The sequence below is a fragment of the Impatiens glandulifera genome, chromosome 1 (genome assembly GCF_907164915.1).
Source record: "Impatiens glandulifera chromosome 1, dImpGla2.1, whole genome shotgun sequence".
In the NCBI taxonomy this organism is placed as follows: domain Eukaryota; kingdom Viridiplantae; phylum Streptophyta; class Magnoliopsida; order Ericales; family Balsaminaceae; genus Impatiens; species Impatiens glandulifera.
The window spans coordinates 69,838,257-69,855,143 of NC_061862.1; the positions used below are offsets into that span (position 1 = coordinate 69,838,257).

Sequence of the window (16,887 nt, forward strand, 5' to 3'; positions counted from 1 at the left end):
TAACAACAAAGATTACTTCCAAAATCAGAAACTACAAAATCATGGTTTCTAATACAAAATGTTCAAAATTAAGAAACCTGACTAGAGCATAAAATTCAGATTGTTAATGGAACTATCAACAAACAACATTTCTACAATATAAATATACAAACTATAACATTTAAAGGAGGTTTTTAACATAAAATTCAGATTGTTAATGGAACTGTCAAAATGGTGGTCCTTCAACTTCAACTGGCAGATGTGATAGTTGAAACAATACAAACTATAACATTTAAAGGAGGTTTTTAAGATCATAAATGAAGATCCGAATGAATTCGACAACAGATGAAGATATCATACTTAACAGATAAACGTATTCTACCTTGAATCAGTTCCAGTAAAATGCAGATTTACTTCAACAAATAAACAGACAATCTAAATAATCAATTACCTCCGGCAGCGAGTGATGGAGGAGCAGCCTCTGGTATAAGGATGTACAGGTCCACGAGCTCTGTAACAGTTACGAGCTCTGTAACAGTAAAATGCAGATTCCGTCGCTCGTTCGCTCGCCGCCTGCACTGTGGATTCCGTCGCTCGCCTCAGTCGCTCGTTCGCTTGCCTCAGTCGCCCAGTCGAGTTCGCCCAGGTCGTCGTCAATCGCTTGCACTGTGGATTCGTCTTCAAATCCCAGTTTAGGAGAAGGGGTTCGACTGTGGATTTAGGTTAGATTAGATTTAGGTTAAGTTAGGTTTTAATTTTATTTAATTTGTTTTTAATTAAAAAGAAGTAAGGGCAAAATAGTCATTATTTAACAGTCAAAAGACTTTTGACTAACAGTTTTGGACGGTAGGGACTAACGGGTTCTATTATTTTGATTCAGGGACCAAGTAGTATAATATCCAAACCTTTAGGGACTATTCCGCATTTAACTCTTAATAATATATATATTTTTTTAATTAGAAAGAACTAGTATAACACTTACAGCTAAGACATGCCTCCACTTCATCTCACAAAACACTTTCAAATAAAGTGAACACTAACATTTTAATCTTTTAAGCCGACTCTTACCACTAGACTACCTTGATAAGTTATAACTAATACATTTTATAAATTAAACTTTTACGATTTCAAGTAAACTCTAATTTAACTTGTGATTTGATTATATCGAGTTGAATTATTGGACTTTACAGTTTACACTATATATTCAATAATTTGTTTAGTTACTTACAAGTAACCCTAGATAGAAAGATAAGAGGATTTAATTGAACATATTAAACATGTATAAGGACTTAGAAAATTTACGTATAGGTCAGACCGGTTGATAATTGAACCGGGAACCAGTTGCAGCTTCGGTGGAGGAAGCCGGTGGACTTGTCGTCTCTCTTTCTTCTCACTCAGTCTGAAGCAAAATAGCGTGCGATCGCTTCACGAGTTACGACTGCTTGCTTAATCTGTCTCAAATTATAGCTTTGCTGAACAAATAAAGCTGAATCCTCCAGTGGAACTTAGAAGAGAAGGCATCATCATCTGAAGTATGAGGAAGCGAGATTTAGCTATCCTTATGTTATGCGCTTTCGCGGTTTTCTTTTCTCTGCAGGTCCGTTTTTAATTCATTGAATTGTTTCTTGTGATCGTGTATCTATGCAATTTAAACTCGATTGAATGAATAATTGCAGCATGAAAGAGATTTTTCATTTAGAGAAGCATGGTTCCATCTATCTGAAGAGTATCCAATCAAGTATGAGGGTGAACGTTTGCCGCCACCCATTGTTGCTGATCTGAATGGAGATGGGAAAAAAGAGGTTCTTGTTGCTACCCACGATGCTAAAATTCAGGTAAACTATATGAGTTGCTAGCATTTGTTGGAAACACTGATGTTCTTGGTGATGTTAGAGCTGTGCTTTTTCATTTCTTGGTTGGTTGGTATATTAGGTTTTAGAGCCTCATGTTAGGCGTGTGGATGAAGGATTCAATGAAGCTCGTGTTCTGGCAGATGTGTCTTTGTTGCCGGACAAGATTCGTGTGGCGTCAGGAAGACGTGCTGTGGCCATGGCAACTGGTGTTATTGATCGGACTTATAAGCAAGGGCAAATGCAGAAGCAGGTGCTGGTTGTTGTCACGTCAGGATGGTCCGTTATGTGTTTTGACCACAACCTTCATAAGCTATGGGAAGCAAATCTACAGGTTTGTGAGTCGGTTATTTTCTGTGCTGTCCTAATCGTTTTTATTGTGAATTTCTGGTTAAAGTGGCTTATGAGGCTTAATGTTCTGTTTTAAAACTATGTTTATTTGTTTCTCAGGAGGATTTTCCACATAATGCACATCATAGAGAGATATCCATCTCTATTAGCAATTACACCTTGAAACATGGAGATGCAGGGTTAGTTATCATTGGTGGAAGGATGGAAACGCAACCCCATGTAAGTTTGTCAAATCTCTTATGTGTGAAAGACTTAACTTGTTATTCTTGTTACTTCTATATATTTTTTACTTTTTGACCTTGGTTTAGTTAAAGATGTGAATGTGATACATTAACATCCAGAAAAGAATCGTCTTCATTTGGTTTGTGGGGGGTGGATAGGGGCTTGGTATATGAATGTATGGACTTAGGACTATATTTGACTCATAAAAGAATTGATATATTATGCTACTCTCATATGACTTGCACAAAAGAAAAATATCACAATCATGTGATTTTCTTGACAACAGAAACAGTATGGAGTTAAAAAGTCCCCTTCAGCAACATACATTTGCATGATGTCCAAGTTAGTTTTCACAGACATTCGGAATCAAAACTCTAACACCTTGTTAATTTGTGAACCTAAAGTTCTTATGAGACAAGCTGAATGTTAATACGTAGCTAGCTAACATATAATAATCGAATAAGCAAAATTCCTAGAGTTTCTGATGCCTTATTTTCCCAGTGAAGTGGCATTGGGTCACATCTAATATAGTAGTGTGCAGGTTGTAATTCTTGCAATTTATGCTGTAGCAGATAACAAAGACGTGGAAACTGATTTTCTATTCAACAATTTATTTTGACTAAACACCCCTGACTTACGAATCTTTTTCTAGACAAGTTTTGGATTATTCTGGTAAGAAATCCTTTCCATCTTATTTCTTATATTCTTTTTTCCCTCACTCAGGTTTTCATGGATCCTTTTGAGGAAATTTTAATGGAAGAAAAGAATGCTGAACAACATAGAAGAAGTGCGGGCGAGAAGGAAGTAAGGATATCTTTGGCTTTATGAACTTATATGTTCTTTCAAAATGTTGGTTATATCTTAAATTTGCATGTAGCATAAAGTGCTCTCAATAGATTGCATAAGAATTACTTTTTGTTTTATTTCCCACAAAGGCTTCAGAAACTACTGGAACTATGGATGCTCGACATTTTGCTTTTTATGCATTTTCTGGTCGGACTGGCACACTTCGTTGGAGCAGAAAGAATGAGGTCAGGCTCTTGCATTTTCTGTTTTGTGTATTTGTACATATGATGACATTTCTTCTGGAGTCATGATTTTCTATTTCCCAAATTTTACATCTTAGCCAAACATTATTTCTCTCCCTTCATTTATCCTATTAGGAACATCTAGTGATAGGCTGTAAAAAATTAATCTTTCACAATCTATTTTGTACTTGTAACTTTGCCTCAACACCAGTTCCTGTAATTGCACATGATGGTCACCTTCTGAACAAACTCTCTTTTTTTCATACAGAATATTGAACCACACACATCGGATGCATCACAATTGATTCCACAACACAACTACAAGCTTGATGTTCATTCACTAAACACTCGTCACCCTGGTGAGGTATGCTGATACTAAGTTTCTTGTCATTGTTTACAGTGCCAAATTTATTCTTTTTCCATACCTTTCATATTTAACTATTAATTTGTTGAGAATTATTAAGCAAGTTTTTCTCTTCTATGGGCTGTTTTGTTATCAACCTTTTTTTCATGTTGATCATCGTCTAAAAGATCTACATTTGTTATGTTTGTGCAAACATTGATCTAAAAAATAAATCATCATCGTGAAAAAAAAATCTGTGTACCAAATGAAGCAAAAACACACACTATAATTTAATTAATAATGTAAAAAATAGTTTGAATGCGAAATGGAGTCACAAAAATCACACTATAATCTGGATCATCATAAAAGAAATCTCATGCCAAACGAAAAAAAACAAATCCCTTTCAATTTTATTGTAGGGAATTTCCTTCCTAATCAATCAAAGAACTGAGAAATATAACAGCAAGAAACCAAAAAGAGTAAAACAACACAAGATTTGATATTGGAGTTCGACCCAAAAATAGTCTACGTCTCCATCGAGCTCTGTTAGGAACTCGATTCCACTATCACAATCAAACGTTTCAATTACACCCTTGTTCTTTATATACATCACTCACACATATAAAAAATCTCTAACTATCTTGTGTGAATTACTTATCTATATATAAGCAACTTGTTCTAATTAACTTAACAAACTTAAGCCTTGGACACTTCATTTAATTGAGCCTATTTAATTGGGCCTGACTCATCAACTCAATATCAACATTTAACTTTGGCGATTTTCCAATGGGATCGAGATTGTGATAGAGATTGTAATAAAGTTCAAAATATCATTTTCCAAATAGCCAATCAACATTTTGTTGAGGCATTTGATCTTTGCCTGTTGTACTTTATGCCTCTTACCTGCATAATCACAAAATTACAAGATTTTTACCTTGGAAGGAAGCATATCCTTATGTTACATATTTTCCTGTAGAACAAGTACCAAACAGTTATTTGTCATGTCCTCAGAACAAACAATCAAGGATGTGTATCCATGCAAAAGTATTGTGGGTAGATTTTTCTTCAGTTCTGCTGTATTTACATTGTTTTCCCAATCCTCTTTTATATTCATATGTTTATGTTGATTATGGTTGAAAAGGTGTCCATTATTGATGTTCTGCAAGCCATCTATCTATCTGAGTTTATCAGTAGCTGGATGAAACGTTCTTGTATATTCTGTGTAACATGTCAACCAATATGTTAACCTACTTGATGTCTGAAATGTAGTTTGAATGTCGGGAGTTCAGGGAAGCAATTCTTGGAGTTATGCCTCATCGCTGGGTAAACTTCCTTTTTATAGAAGAATTGTGCTTTATACTTCAATTGCTAGTGTATTTCCTTTTCATTGATCTCTTGAGGCTCATGATCTAAACTTCCTTTAATCAGGATAGGCGAGAAGACACGATGTTGAAGCTTGCACACTTCAAAAGACACAAGAGGAAGACATTGAAGAGAACAAATGGGAAAGCGTCAACTTTCTCTTTTAACAAGCCTGAGGAAAACCATCCTCCAGGGAAAAACACTGCAGGGAGAATTTCAAACTTGATTGGAAAAGCCACAAAGTATGCTGGTTCTGCAAAACCTAAAAAGGTGCTGAACAAATCTTTTGCAAAAAGTTTACTCCGTTCTTAGTTTTGGAAGTTTGAAATATCTCGTGCAGTAAAAACATGAACTTTTCTTTAGACTTGTGGTTGAGGCATGGATTTTTATGGAATGCATGAGTATTTTTGGGAATACATTCATTTTAGGTATTGATCTGTTAGTGAAATACATTGGTGAAGGTATCCCCTCTTCTAGCCTAGCGGCAAAAAGAGGTGGATACTAACCCTAAGTTCCTGGGTTCGAGCCCGTCAGGCGGCAAGTTTTGCGTCTGGTTAAATGGTTAAGTGTGTTTGCGGACTACATACTTAATACATTGGTGAAGGTTGAAGTTAAAAAATAAGAATAAAACAATCAACTAAGGTACACGACATGATTGGGCAGTTTCTGATGTTTCCATCACCTGGCTGCAGTCTTACCACGTCCATTTCCATTGATACATATATTGGTCTTCCAAAGTTTCTTTTGCTTTCACCACCCTTTGCATCTTCAATTACTTCCCACATCATAATTGCTTCTTGCTGCCTGGTATTCTCCTTCCTTTCCCTGAACCAAAGGAGAAAATTCAGAAAAGCCTGAAAATGAAAATCTATATTGCAGATATATATATTAAATCCTTGAAATAAAGTGCTGCTGTTGCTTGAATGTGGGTGGCTGCAACAAGCAGTGGAAAGTGGTGATATTGCCTTGTCAGTGGTTGACATTTTTGCTTATGTTAGTTTTTTTCTTTTGTTTTTTTAAGAATTCATGCAGTTATAAAGGATTTACATCTTATACAATTAGATATGTGAAGGATGTGGCCTATGCGAGTCCAACATGTTGAATTAGGAGAGAAAATGAAATTTATGCAGTTAAAATTGTTTCTTTCTAATTCTTGCGCATTACAAACTGACACTGAAAAGCATAATCTTAAGAATTGTGTTGGACCAATTTATCAAGTTCTCCTGTTACATGAACTCCAACTTGTGGTAAAGAGTGAACTAAGAGTCTTAGGTTTGAAACACCTTGATTGAAGTGGGATGTTGTGCTAGCCTCCTCCAGGTTTTTGTCTTAAAATAAACAACTATGTGCCTTTGGGTTGAGGGATTGTTCATAACCCTGAATGTCCAAGTCCTTGTTTCTGACCCCATCACTTCTGTTACCACTTTTTCAGAATCCCTGAAAGATTAAATTAATTCATCATTTAAATATCACTATCAGCTTTACTTTCTTCTATTCACAGTACAGCTCATAAGCTTTTTTATGTTTCTTTGCAGCCATTGAGTTATATTCCTACCATAACAAATCACACTCAGCTTTGGTGGGTTCCCAATGTTGTTGTGGCCCATCAGAAAGAGGGGATAGAAGCTGTTCATTTGGCATCTGGCCGCACAATATGTAAGGTAAGCAGGTGATTTACTGTGTTGAGTGTAGTTAAAAACTCCATATATTTTCATATATTTAAGCATGATGTTCAATATATTAGCTTCTTATATGTATTGTGGTTTCATATTGCCAGCTTCATCTGCAAGAAGGTGGTCTCCATGCTGACATTAATGGAGATGGTGTTCTAGATCATGTCCAGGTCCGCTTTTGTTTTTTATGTTCTACTCTATCCTGAATTTGATCAAGCCCTTATTATACTATTTTCATTTCCATTTATTTAACTGTAGAAAAATATAGTAAGGTATTTTGGGATTTGGAATTGACATGTCCTTATGCAGGAAAAAGACCCCATGGGTTAGCAACCTGTCAGTGAATTGTTTTTTGAGAAATAATTAAGCAAATAACTATAGAAAGTTATTTTTTTCCCATCTTCGAAATAAACAGATTTTTTGGAAGAAAAAAATCTTGTTTGATGATAAGTGAATTACTTGGGTTAAAGAAGATTCTTTTTTTTTTGTGTGAAGAAGGGAAGCAGTACTGTGTAAATGGATACAAAAAAGGAAAGAAAAAGTGTTGAATCACCACAGCTGAATAATTCATATTAAATTGCTTTTTTTTCTACAGGCTGTTGGAGGAAATGGTGCTGAGCAGACTGTTGTAAGTGGATCCATGGAAGTGCTGCGACCCTGTTGGGCGGTTGCAACCTCTGGGGTGCCTGTAAGAGAGCAGATTTTCAATGTTTCGATATGCCATCATTCCCATTTTAACTTCTTCCAGCCTGGAGATTTTTCGAGAAGCTTTGGTCGAGTTCCAGATATGAGTTCTTTAGAGGTTGCTACCCCTATTCTAATTAAAAAACTCGATGGTCATCAGCATCAGAAGAGAAGCTCTGGTTATGTCGTTTTCTTAACCAACAGAGGGGAGGTAAGTAATTTCTATTTACTTATTTCAGCTGGTGCATTTAATTCCCACACCACATCAACAGCTGACTAGACCGCCAAGTCATCTTTCCCGGATGAGTCAGGGTACAGTTCATGGACTCTTTGGGTCAGCTGACTAGACTGTTGACTCCATTTAGACTGCAAATTTGGCGGTCTAGTTGTCTGCTGACGGGCCAGAACTTTTATGGGTTGTTTAGAAGAAAAAAACTTTTATCGTATTACTTCTCATTTCAACCATCAAATCACTTAATTCATAATTAAAAATACCAAAAATCCCTTTATTTTTTCTAAATTAAAATTACAAAAGGACATTTTAGTAATTTAATCCAAATAATCCCTAGACACTCATTTTTTCTTCAAACAAGATTTTTATTTCACAATCTTCAAATAACCTCACATCAAACAAGCTCTAAAAGACTTGGGTTAAGTTTGATAAAACTGAAAAATAAGTGTTGGAATATTGATTTTCAAGTATCAAAAGGGCTAAAGTATGTCAAAAATTTAAACCAAACAAATATATCCGAATTTTAAGTATTTGGTATATAAGTTGATTTGATAAGCGTGAAAGCACATAAAATAAGACTATTTTACCCTTATGATGATTAATTTCTAGGGTTAATGTTGTCTTTTGGACGTAGGTGACATCATACTCTCCTAATGAACACGGCCATGAAGCAGTTTGGCAATGGCAGATTCTAACCGGGGCTACATGGTCTAACCTTCCATCCCCTTCCGGAATGATGGAAGTTGGAAATGTGGTCCCCACATTGAAACCGTTCACCCTTCGTGTGCATGACGATCAAGAACTGATCCTTGCTTCAGGAGACCAGGAAGCTGTGGTGATCTCTCCCGGAGGCACTATACTAGCAACTATCACTCTTCCTTCTTCGCCTTCACACGCCCTTATATCCGACGACTTTTCGAACGACGGATTGAATGACCTAATTTTGGTGACGTCTAATGGTGTTTATGGTTTTGTTCAGACTAGGCATGCTGGGGCTCTCTTCTTTAGTACGCTTGTTGGTTGCCTTATAATCGTGATGGGTGTGATCTTCGTTACCCAACACCTCAGTTCCGTCAAGGGAAAACCTCGAGCTTCGCCGGGTGGTCCACGATGAAAAAGGTTGGTAATAATTTTTTCGCGGGTAGAGATCTTATTATGTGTTTTAAGGTAACTGATTCAACTAGGGTTTTGTGGTGTATGATGTTGCGATTTTAGTTGTTTATACAAGACCTTTTTTTTCTGCACAAGGACAGTATTTTTAAAGTGTAGTATGTGAAAACTGAGAATGTATTCATTATGTTGAAAATGAAAGCTTGTTCAGCTTCTAACAATAGGAAACTAAAGCTTAAATGGTATTCACTTATCAGATTTTATGTTCGATTCTTGTTTGAAATATTTGGTTTGGACTGAAGCGGGTGCTTATAGCGTGGGTTGATGTGCTAGCATTCATTATGATTAGTTAAAGTGTGTAAGGAACTGAAGCTCAAATCAATGCTTGCTTAGAGAAACCACCGACAAAGGGTTAATTAGCCGCGATTTGATGTAACACTATATATTATTAATACTTATCATTGTTGGTGTAATCCCCACAAATATAGGCTGGTTAGGTTCTATCTTTTTATTCTTTTTTTTTTTTTTATCTGGAAGAGGTTAGTACAACTCTTTAATTTAATATTCTTATCAGTTGAGCTATCTTGAGTGAGTTTGAATATCTGGCTTGAGCTATCCTGATTGAGTTTGAATATCTATAAGTTGAGGGGTGGTAAAACTCTTATCCCATGAATGAAGTATCCTGAGTTAGTTGAATATCTGACATAAGTTAAGTGGTGACAATGATTGAGCTATGAAAGAAACATAAGGATGAGATAAGGGTAGTGGGAGTGGGGGTCCTGAAATCTTAAAAGAGGGAGAACCAACCATTGATTGATGATGATGATCAAAAGTGTGGGACTTTTGGTGGAGAGTTTGTCAGTCAGTAAGTAAAGAGAGAGCCATGTCTTGTTGTTTTCTTTCTCTTCTGGCTCTTGTTCTGGCTCAGCAGTAAAACTGCAACTTGATTAAAGATGCATGAAAAATATCTTTTCTTCATAATAAACGACCCAATCTTCTTTATACATAGAGGTTGGACATTGAGGTTTTCTTGCACTTCTTTCTTTGCATGCTAACAAACTAGGGTTCATCCATTCTCTCATGTGTAGTCAACCAAATTCCATGTCATCTATAGTAGATTTATCTTTTTTGTGTAAGTTATAAAGAAGTGAAAGCTCTCGAGATAGAAGAAACAACCAAAACGAGTAAGAAAACATTCGACAAATTTACCAAATCAGGCTAATAGTCCATTGAGATTGAAGGCTTTAACTTAGGGATAGGATCCTTTATTACTGGGATCTCTGTTCCCCTCACATGAAAACTTATACACTAGAAATGTATATATATGATTTTACTTTTGGATTCAAATAAGAAAATAAAGACCAAAGGATTGAGAGAAACATGCATTGCTGATTTTCATTTGGTAATTAATATTAAATTTTGTAGTTGAAATTAATAAATATCATTAGTTAATACATTACTACATCCTATGCATAATTTGTTTAGTATTTTGTTATAATCACCATTAAAATTATTTTTTTTGATAGTGATATTGTTTTTATTTGGTATATAAATTAGATGAAACTTTTAAATGTAAAAAAATAATTAAAAATAAATGTTTTGATAAACTTTTAGAATTAGGATAAGAAAAGTTAAATCAATTTTTTGAAACCTGATTAATTTTGATATTTGAGATAGATAACACTTTCTATATATATATATATATAAATAAATGACACTAAACAAACATTACATAATTTTGAAATGACACACAAAAAAAAACAGTATATAATTAAAATATTTACTGAAGTGATGGTTGAGTAACGATAATTTTCTAAAAAGAAAAATAATAATAATAAAATAAAACATTTACTCAATTTTGTTGGTAGGAGTGTATCAGACTACCATTTCCCAATGGTAAATAAAAAATTGAGTTGTGTTTATATAATGTAAAAGAATTATATTTCAACAAATAATATTAATTATTTTCATATTTTGTCACTCTCAATATGACCCTGACACAGAATTGTTGGGACCCCATAATTAATGAAAGTAAGTAATTGTCTTTCTTTTATAATAATAATAATAATAATGTTTCATTCTATAAAAATAAATTATGAAGCACAAGAAAAAGAGAAATTTTTAATTTTTTTAATTGTGAAATTAATACGATTATAAAGTTACGTTCTTCACTTTAATTGACCTTAATTTTTTTTTATTTCTTTAACAAGAACTTTCTACTTAAAATGTAACAGTGGATAACAACAAACCTAAATATAAAAAGAAGTTATTAAAGGAAAATAAGAAAATGAATGACAACTATGTATTATAACAAATTCTTTTATACAAAAATAATTAAATATTTACTATCTTTCAATTTATACTACTTTTATTTATCTATTTTAGAAAATAGAGGAAAGTATTGTGATTAAATTGAAGGAGAGACAATATGATGATGGCTCATCACTCCTATATATCTCAAAGTGACAAAAGGATGAACAATCATTTCAGTTGTGTTGCCACGCCAACCAAAAAACAAAAAATTCATTGGAATATGAAGAGCTAGTTTGATTGCTCTTATGGATAAACAAATAAATCATAAAAGAATAAATTATTGCGAATAAATTGAATAATTAGACCGATCTAACAATTTTGTTAACGTCGTTTGATTAACGAATATTCTGAACCCTACAAAAAAAATTATAAGCTCGATGTTGTCGTGTGTATCTAGTTAATTAATTAACGATTTAAGTTCGGAATAAACTAAATCAAACTAACCCTTGTTCTTCAAACTTCCTAGCCATGCATGCTCTTCTGCCCTTTGAATAATCAATCATTCAGTGGCAATCATGTAATTCTATATCTTATGAAGTTTACTTCTTTCATTCTTTTTTCCCAAGTAATGCAGTGAAATTATATTACTATATAGTAATAAGTTATTTTGCAACAAATCAATCTTGCATAGGCTAGATTTTGTAACTTTTAAGAATAAAAGCTTAGTCATTAAACAAAAACAGAATTAAATAAGTTTTATGTTTAATTTTCACATTAAAATATTGGATAATTAGTATGACATGTGCTAATTTTCTAAATAAAAACTATCAATCACTCTTCAAGATGGGCTACTAAGATCCTTTAAGAACTTGCTTTTAAGGATAAAAATCATTTAACTTATTCGTATTGGCGTGAAAGTCGCATATTATAAATATGGTGAAAAAATAATTCATAAAGTGATAAAGAGTCTTATTTAAAGGAGATTCATTATTGTAAAGTCATACAAACCAACCAAATAAATGTTCTTTTGCCAAGATCAAACACTTCATTTACACATCTTCTTTGTCATTCTTCATTTTATCATTTCTTGTTTACTTTATTTGCATTACAATCACAAAAGAGTCAAATATTCACCACACAATAAAATCAATCACACGAATCCAAATTACTCTTTCGGATATTATATTCCTTTGTATACGACAAAAACATTGCCACGTGAAATTGGTAAATCGTCGTCTTTTTCAAAGTGTGTACCAATCTCATATTCATTGAACGTGTTAAACCTAGGCCAATTACCCATGCCTTAGTTTGAAGAAAGGAAACTACTTTAAAAAGAAAGACTCTTAATGCAATGTTTATGCCTAGATGCTATGTGGAGCCAACACATCCTTTGTGCTTGGGCATGTTTCTCGATGTTTACCCACTAGAGACATCCCAAGATAATGTATTTTCTTCTTGTATTTATCTTATAAAATTCATGTCTTTTAGAGCTCACTTGACTTTGTTTTTTTTTTTATTATTAAAAATCCAACAATCATATTTTTTTTAACCATCAATTAATCTATCAAAATATTTTAACATTCATTTTCATCTAATAATTTTTTTTCTTCCGAAAATCAAATAAAAATCCGAAATAACTCAACATCAAACTGAAAAAGAAGAAAGAAAGGTTTATCAAATATTTTTGTTTGGGATTGAATATCAAATATTATTAAAATGTATAGTAATGTAATATAAAAAAGTGACAATCTTTTGACTGGTTAAATTAATGAAATATTAACAAACAAAGCATATGTTAAGCTAGTTTGAAATTTGAAGAAAATAAATTGGCGGTTTGGCATCATCACATGATCTGCCTTTTTCACCATATTTATTATAGGCAGATTTTGGTTTTAGGCTAAAGTTTTTTTTACCATAAAATTAACTTTAAGTTCAAACCAAACTAAGTTTTCGACTAATTAGAATACATATAAGTTCGGCTTAAACTAATAATGCTAAATTAATTAGGTTATTTTGAGATAATAAAAAGAAGAAAAATATAGATAATCAATATATTCACATGACACAATAGAATTAAAATAATGAAATAGGCTAATATTTCTTTAATAAGATAATAAAAAGAATTAAAAATTAAACAAAGTAAGAAAAATTGCCATAATATATAACATTAATTTGCTGGATAACTTTTATTAAAATTTTAGAATTTATAAATTTGTATTATTTAACATATATGTTATTTTTTATTATTTATAAATTAATATTTTGCTTGTAACTTTGTATTTAATTTATTGAGAATTATTTTTTAAATTTAAACATCTCTTTATATATTTTTACAATCAAAGTTTTATAGATTTCATATTAAATATATCACGTACTAATCAAGATTTAAACTAATGAACCCAAATGTATAATTTTTTTCCCAAATTTGCATTAACCCCATATGTATATTACCATTCCTCATCCAATTAAAAAGAATATTTATAATTGTCTCAAATTTGTGTTTAATGAAATCCGATTAAACTGATTCTCATATTGTAATCAACTAGATTTATGCAATAATTTGAATGTGTGACTAAAATAATAAAATAAATCTTGTTTATTAGAGCAAATAATAGTAACTGTCAGTTTCTTACAATTTGAGCTAACATTTAATTGGAGTTAAACCAATTATTTAATAAAAAATGAAGTTAGATAACCTATATATATGAGTCAAATTTGTTTTAAGTCTAAGAATATTTTTTCTTTAAGAAAGCAGCCCTTAATATTAAAAAAAATAGAAAAGTCATTCTGAACCTATCCGAGATATGGTCAGTTTTTTGGTTTACTTTATAGGTAAAAAGATTGGCCTAATTAATTTTAAAAATAAATAAGATTGGCATAATTTAATATTTATATCCAAAAATGTTTATGGTACAAAAAAGAAATGTGTACTGTGTATAAAATAAGGTTTGGATTATATATATTCACATAAAATTATTTGTTTTCAAAATATTAAATAATTATTTCTTATTCATGATATCACAAAATTATTTATACCATAAAAAAATACTAAAATAAAAATTAATTAACATTATATAAGTTAATTAATATATATCAATATTTAAAATATCTCAAATAAAAATAGTTCAAAATTTTGGCCATATATGACATGTTCATGATTGGCTATTGTTCTTTGCACCTCAAATTTCACGCCACTGTAAAACTTATATATATATCTTTTGGAACTTGAATTTTGAATTCTCTACTGTTCTAAATTATTATACTTATAAAGTTTTATTTGAAAATAATAATAACAAATTAATTAATGCTATGTTTTTTTTAAATAGAAAATCATTATCAAATAGAAATAGAGCCAATTAATATGTTTTAGTTATTTCCATCAGTTTTTGAAATTCAAATTCAAATTCAAAATGAAGAAGACTCCAAAATGGATAGGGTAGAATTTTGTGTGATTTCATTGACCTAGACCCAATGACCAATACCCACATTTGTCTCCCCACTTTGAATTTATTTAATATATATATTTTATTTTTAACTATTCAGAATTTCATTTAAAACAACCATATAATTTAATAAAAATATTTTTAATATATATTTTTCTAAACAAAAGTGTGATTGAAATGGTTAAAATATCAGTACGACTTTCCCTTATTTAAAAGGAGTATTTTATCATAATTATAATTATTTTTGAAACTTATCCAAAATAGAACATTTGTATTTAAAAAAATAAAATTATATTACTGAATTTTTGGACAAAAATAAATTACATTTCCGAAAACAACTATGATTTGTTACTAGGTTAGTTTAATGGATAAATGAGTTTTAATAGTTAAATATTATATTTTTTCTTTTAAATCTTTAATATATTAATTTTTTTAGTTGGTACTAGTAATAAATCAATTGTAATATACACCAAATCTATATAAAAAAACACAAGTATATACATTTGTCTATTTTTCTTTATTGGGGAAGCATTTCCTCAACCACTTCGGTTACTTATGGTAGTCCAATTCATTACTTTTACCCAACAAAAAAGTACCAAAATATAAACAATTTAAATATTTTGAAAATCCAAATATCAAAGTATTGAATTTTATATATATATTTTTTTTATGATAAAGTACTTTTATGGAATAAAAAAAAAATATACATCAATGAAAAACAAAAAGATAAAAAAAAGTAGATGAAGAAGAAATGGACCTTTTTTTTAAGTATATTTCAGACACAACAAAAACCAGACCATAAGGAAAGGGGAACTCCTCCTTCTCTCTCTCTATCTCTATCTCTCTTTGCTGTTTCAGTTCTCCGCCGCAGCGCCGCCGGCCGCCGCTTATTTCCGGCAGGTAATGTAATGGGTTATGGGTATTACTTTACTTTGTCTAAAATGAATTTATTTGAAAATTTTGGGTTTTTTTTTATCTTTCATTTTGAAGTTTGAAATGGAAAAGGTTGAAGGGGGAACTTTCAGAAATGGTTTAAGTAAACCGGAGACGACGATGACGACTGTGGTTCCTAAGAAATCAAACCAGCAACTCTTTAGCGATGATTTCTGGTCTGTTAACTGTCAAAATGGTGATGATTTCTCTGTTGATGATCTTCTCGATTTCTCTAAACATGACATAATCGAACAATTTCCTGAAGAAAAACAAGAGATTCAAGTTGAAAACCCTTCTTCTGCTAATGAACAACAACAACCGGGAAAGGTCTTCTCCGGTGGAAGCAATTTAACAGTTTCTTGTGAAGAATTTCATGTCCCTGTAAGCATTTTCTCTTTCAATTCTCTTATGGGTTTTTGGAAATGATAATAAAAATGTAATCTTTACTTTACACACACAGGCTGGAGATTTGGATGACCTTGAATGGCTTTCCAATTTTGTCGACGATTCTTTCGCCGGTTACTCTCTCACTTTTCAATTGCCGGAGAAACCCAAAACCGAAATCCAACCGCCGGTGGTCATCACCACCGATGTGAAACCCTCTTTCACATCCCCTGTTCAAACCAAAGCAAGAAGCAAACGAGTGAGAACCGAAGGTCGGGTTTGGTCTATTGGGTCGGGTTCATTACCGGAATCTTCTTCAACAAACTCGTCTTCATCGTCTTCATCAACTTCTTACCCACCAAATTCCAACCAGACGTTGGATTCCCTGATTCTATGCCCGCCGCCGATGAAGAAACAGAGAAAGATGAAACCCGAAAACACATCTGATGGATGTGGTTTTCAGCCGGCTCGGCGTTGTAGCCATTGTCTGGTTCAGAAAACCCCTCAATGGAGAGCTGGTCCATTAGGAGCTAAAACACTTTGTAACGCCTGTGGAGTTCGTTACAAGTCTGGTCGTCTCTTACCCGAATATCGACCCGCCTGTAGCCCGACATTCTCGACGGAGCTCCACTCGAATAATCACCGGAAAGTGATGGAGATGCGGCAGAAGAAGGAGGTTGACGCCGGCGTACAGAGCTTCTGAAGCATCATCGCCGGAAAAAATGGTAAATTTAGGTTATTGCCGGCTGCTTAGACAAGAACAGGTTAGCGGAGATTAATGTACTAAAAACCTTGTTAATATCGTTTCTTAGTATTCAGATTTTCCTTAAACCTCTCTTTCTCTCTCATGATTTTGATTATTTTTTTTTAGCAATTTAAAAAAATAATTATAAGGATAATTCTGATAAAATAATATTAAAAAAAAAAAAAACTCTTTCTAACTGAGTGATCTTGTCATATTTGTCCTTTTTCTATTTCAAGCTTTTTCTTTTTACTATCACCAAATAGACTGTAACTATTTATTACTTAAATTCTCTGTT

The 16,887-nt window shown here is 32.4% G+C and overlaps 2 protein-coding genes across 2 annotated transcripts; both read left to right on the top strand.

Annotated features, from left to right (window-relative positions):
* The first annotated feature begins 1,327 nt into the window (after window positions 1–1,327).
* LOC124918838 lies at window positions 1,328–9,101 on the top strand. Its single transcript, XM_047458898.1, has 13 exons — window positions 1,328–1,576; window positions 1,656–1,814; window positions 1,912–2,163; window positions 2,280–2,399; window positions 3,126–3,206; window positions 3,338–3,433; window positions 3,699–3,794; window positions 5,043–5,096; window positions 5,202–5,405; window positions 6,671–6,796; window positions 6,913–6,978; window positions 7,404–7,703; window positions 8,359–9,101. Exons 1-13 carry the CDS (start codon window positions 1,514–1,516, stop codon window positions 8,836–8,838), a joined length of 2,097 nt encoding a protein of 698 aa, XP_047314854.1. The 5' UTR covers window positions 1,328–1,513; the 3' UTR covers window positions 8,839–9,101.
* A 6,196-nt stretch (window positions 9,102–15,297) lies between these two features.
* On the top strand, window positions 15,298–16,678 carry LOC124921377 (GATA transcription factor 5-like). Its single transcript, XM_047462028.1, has 3 exons — window positions 15,298–15,430; window positions 15,521–15,844; window positions 15,924–16,678. The coding sequence occupies exons 2-3, from the start codon at window positions 15,527–15,529 to the stop codon at window positions 16,548–16,550; spliced, it is 945 nt and encodes a 314-aa protein (XP_047317984.1). The 5' UTR covers window positions 15,298–15,430; window positions 15,521–15,526; the 3' UTR covers window positions 16,551–16,678.
* Window positions 16,679–16,887: the final 209 nt, after the last annotated feature.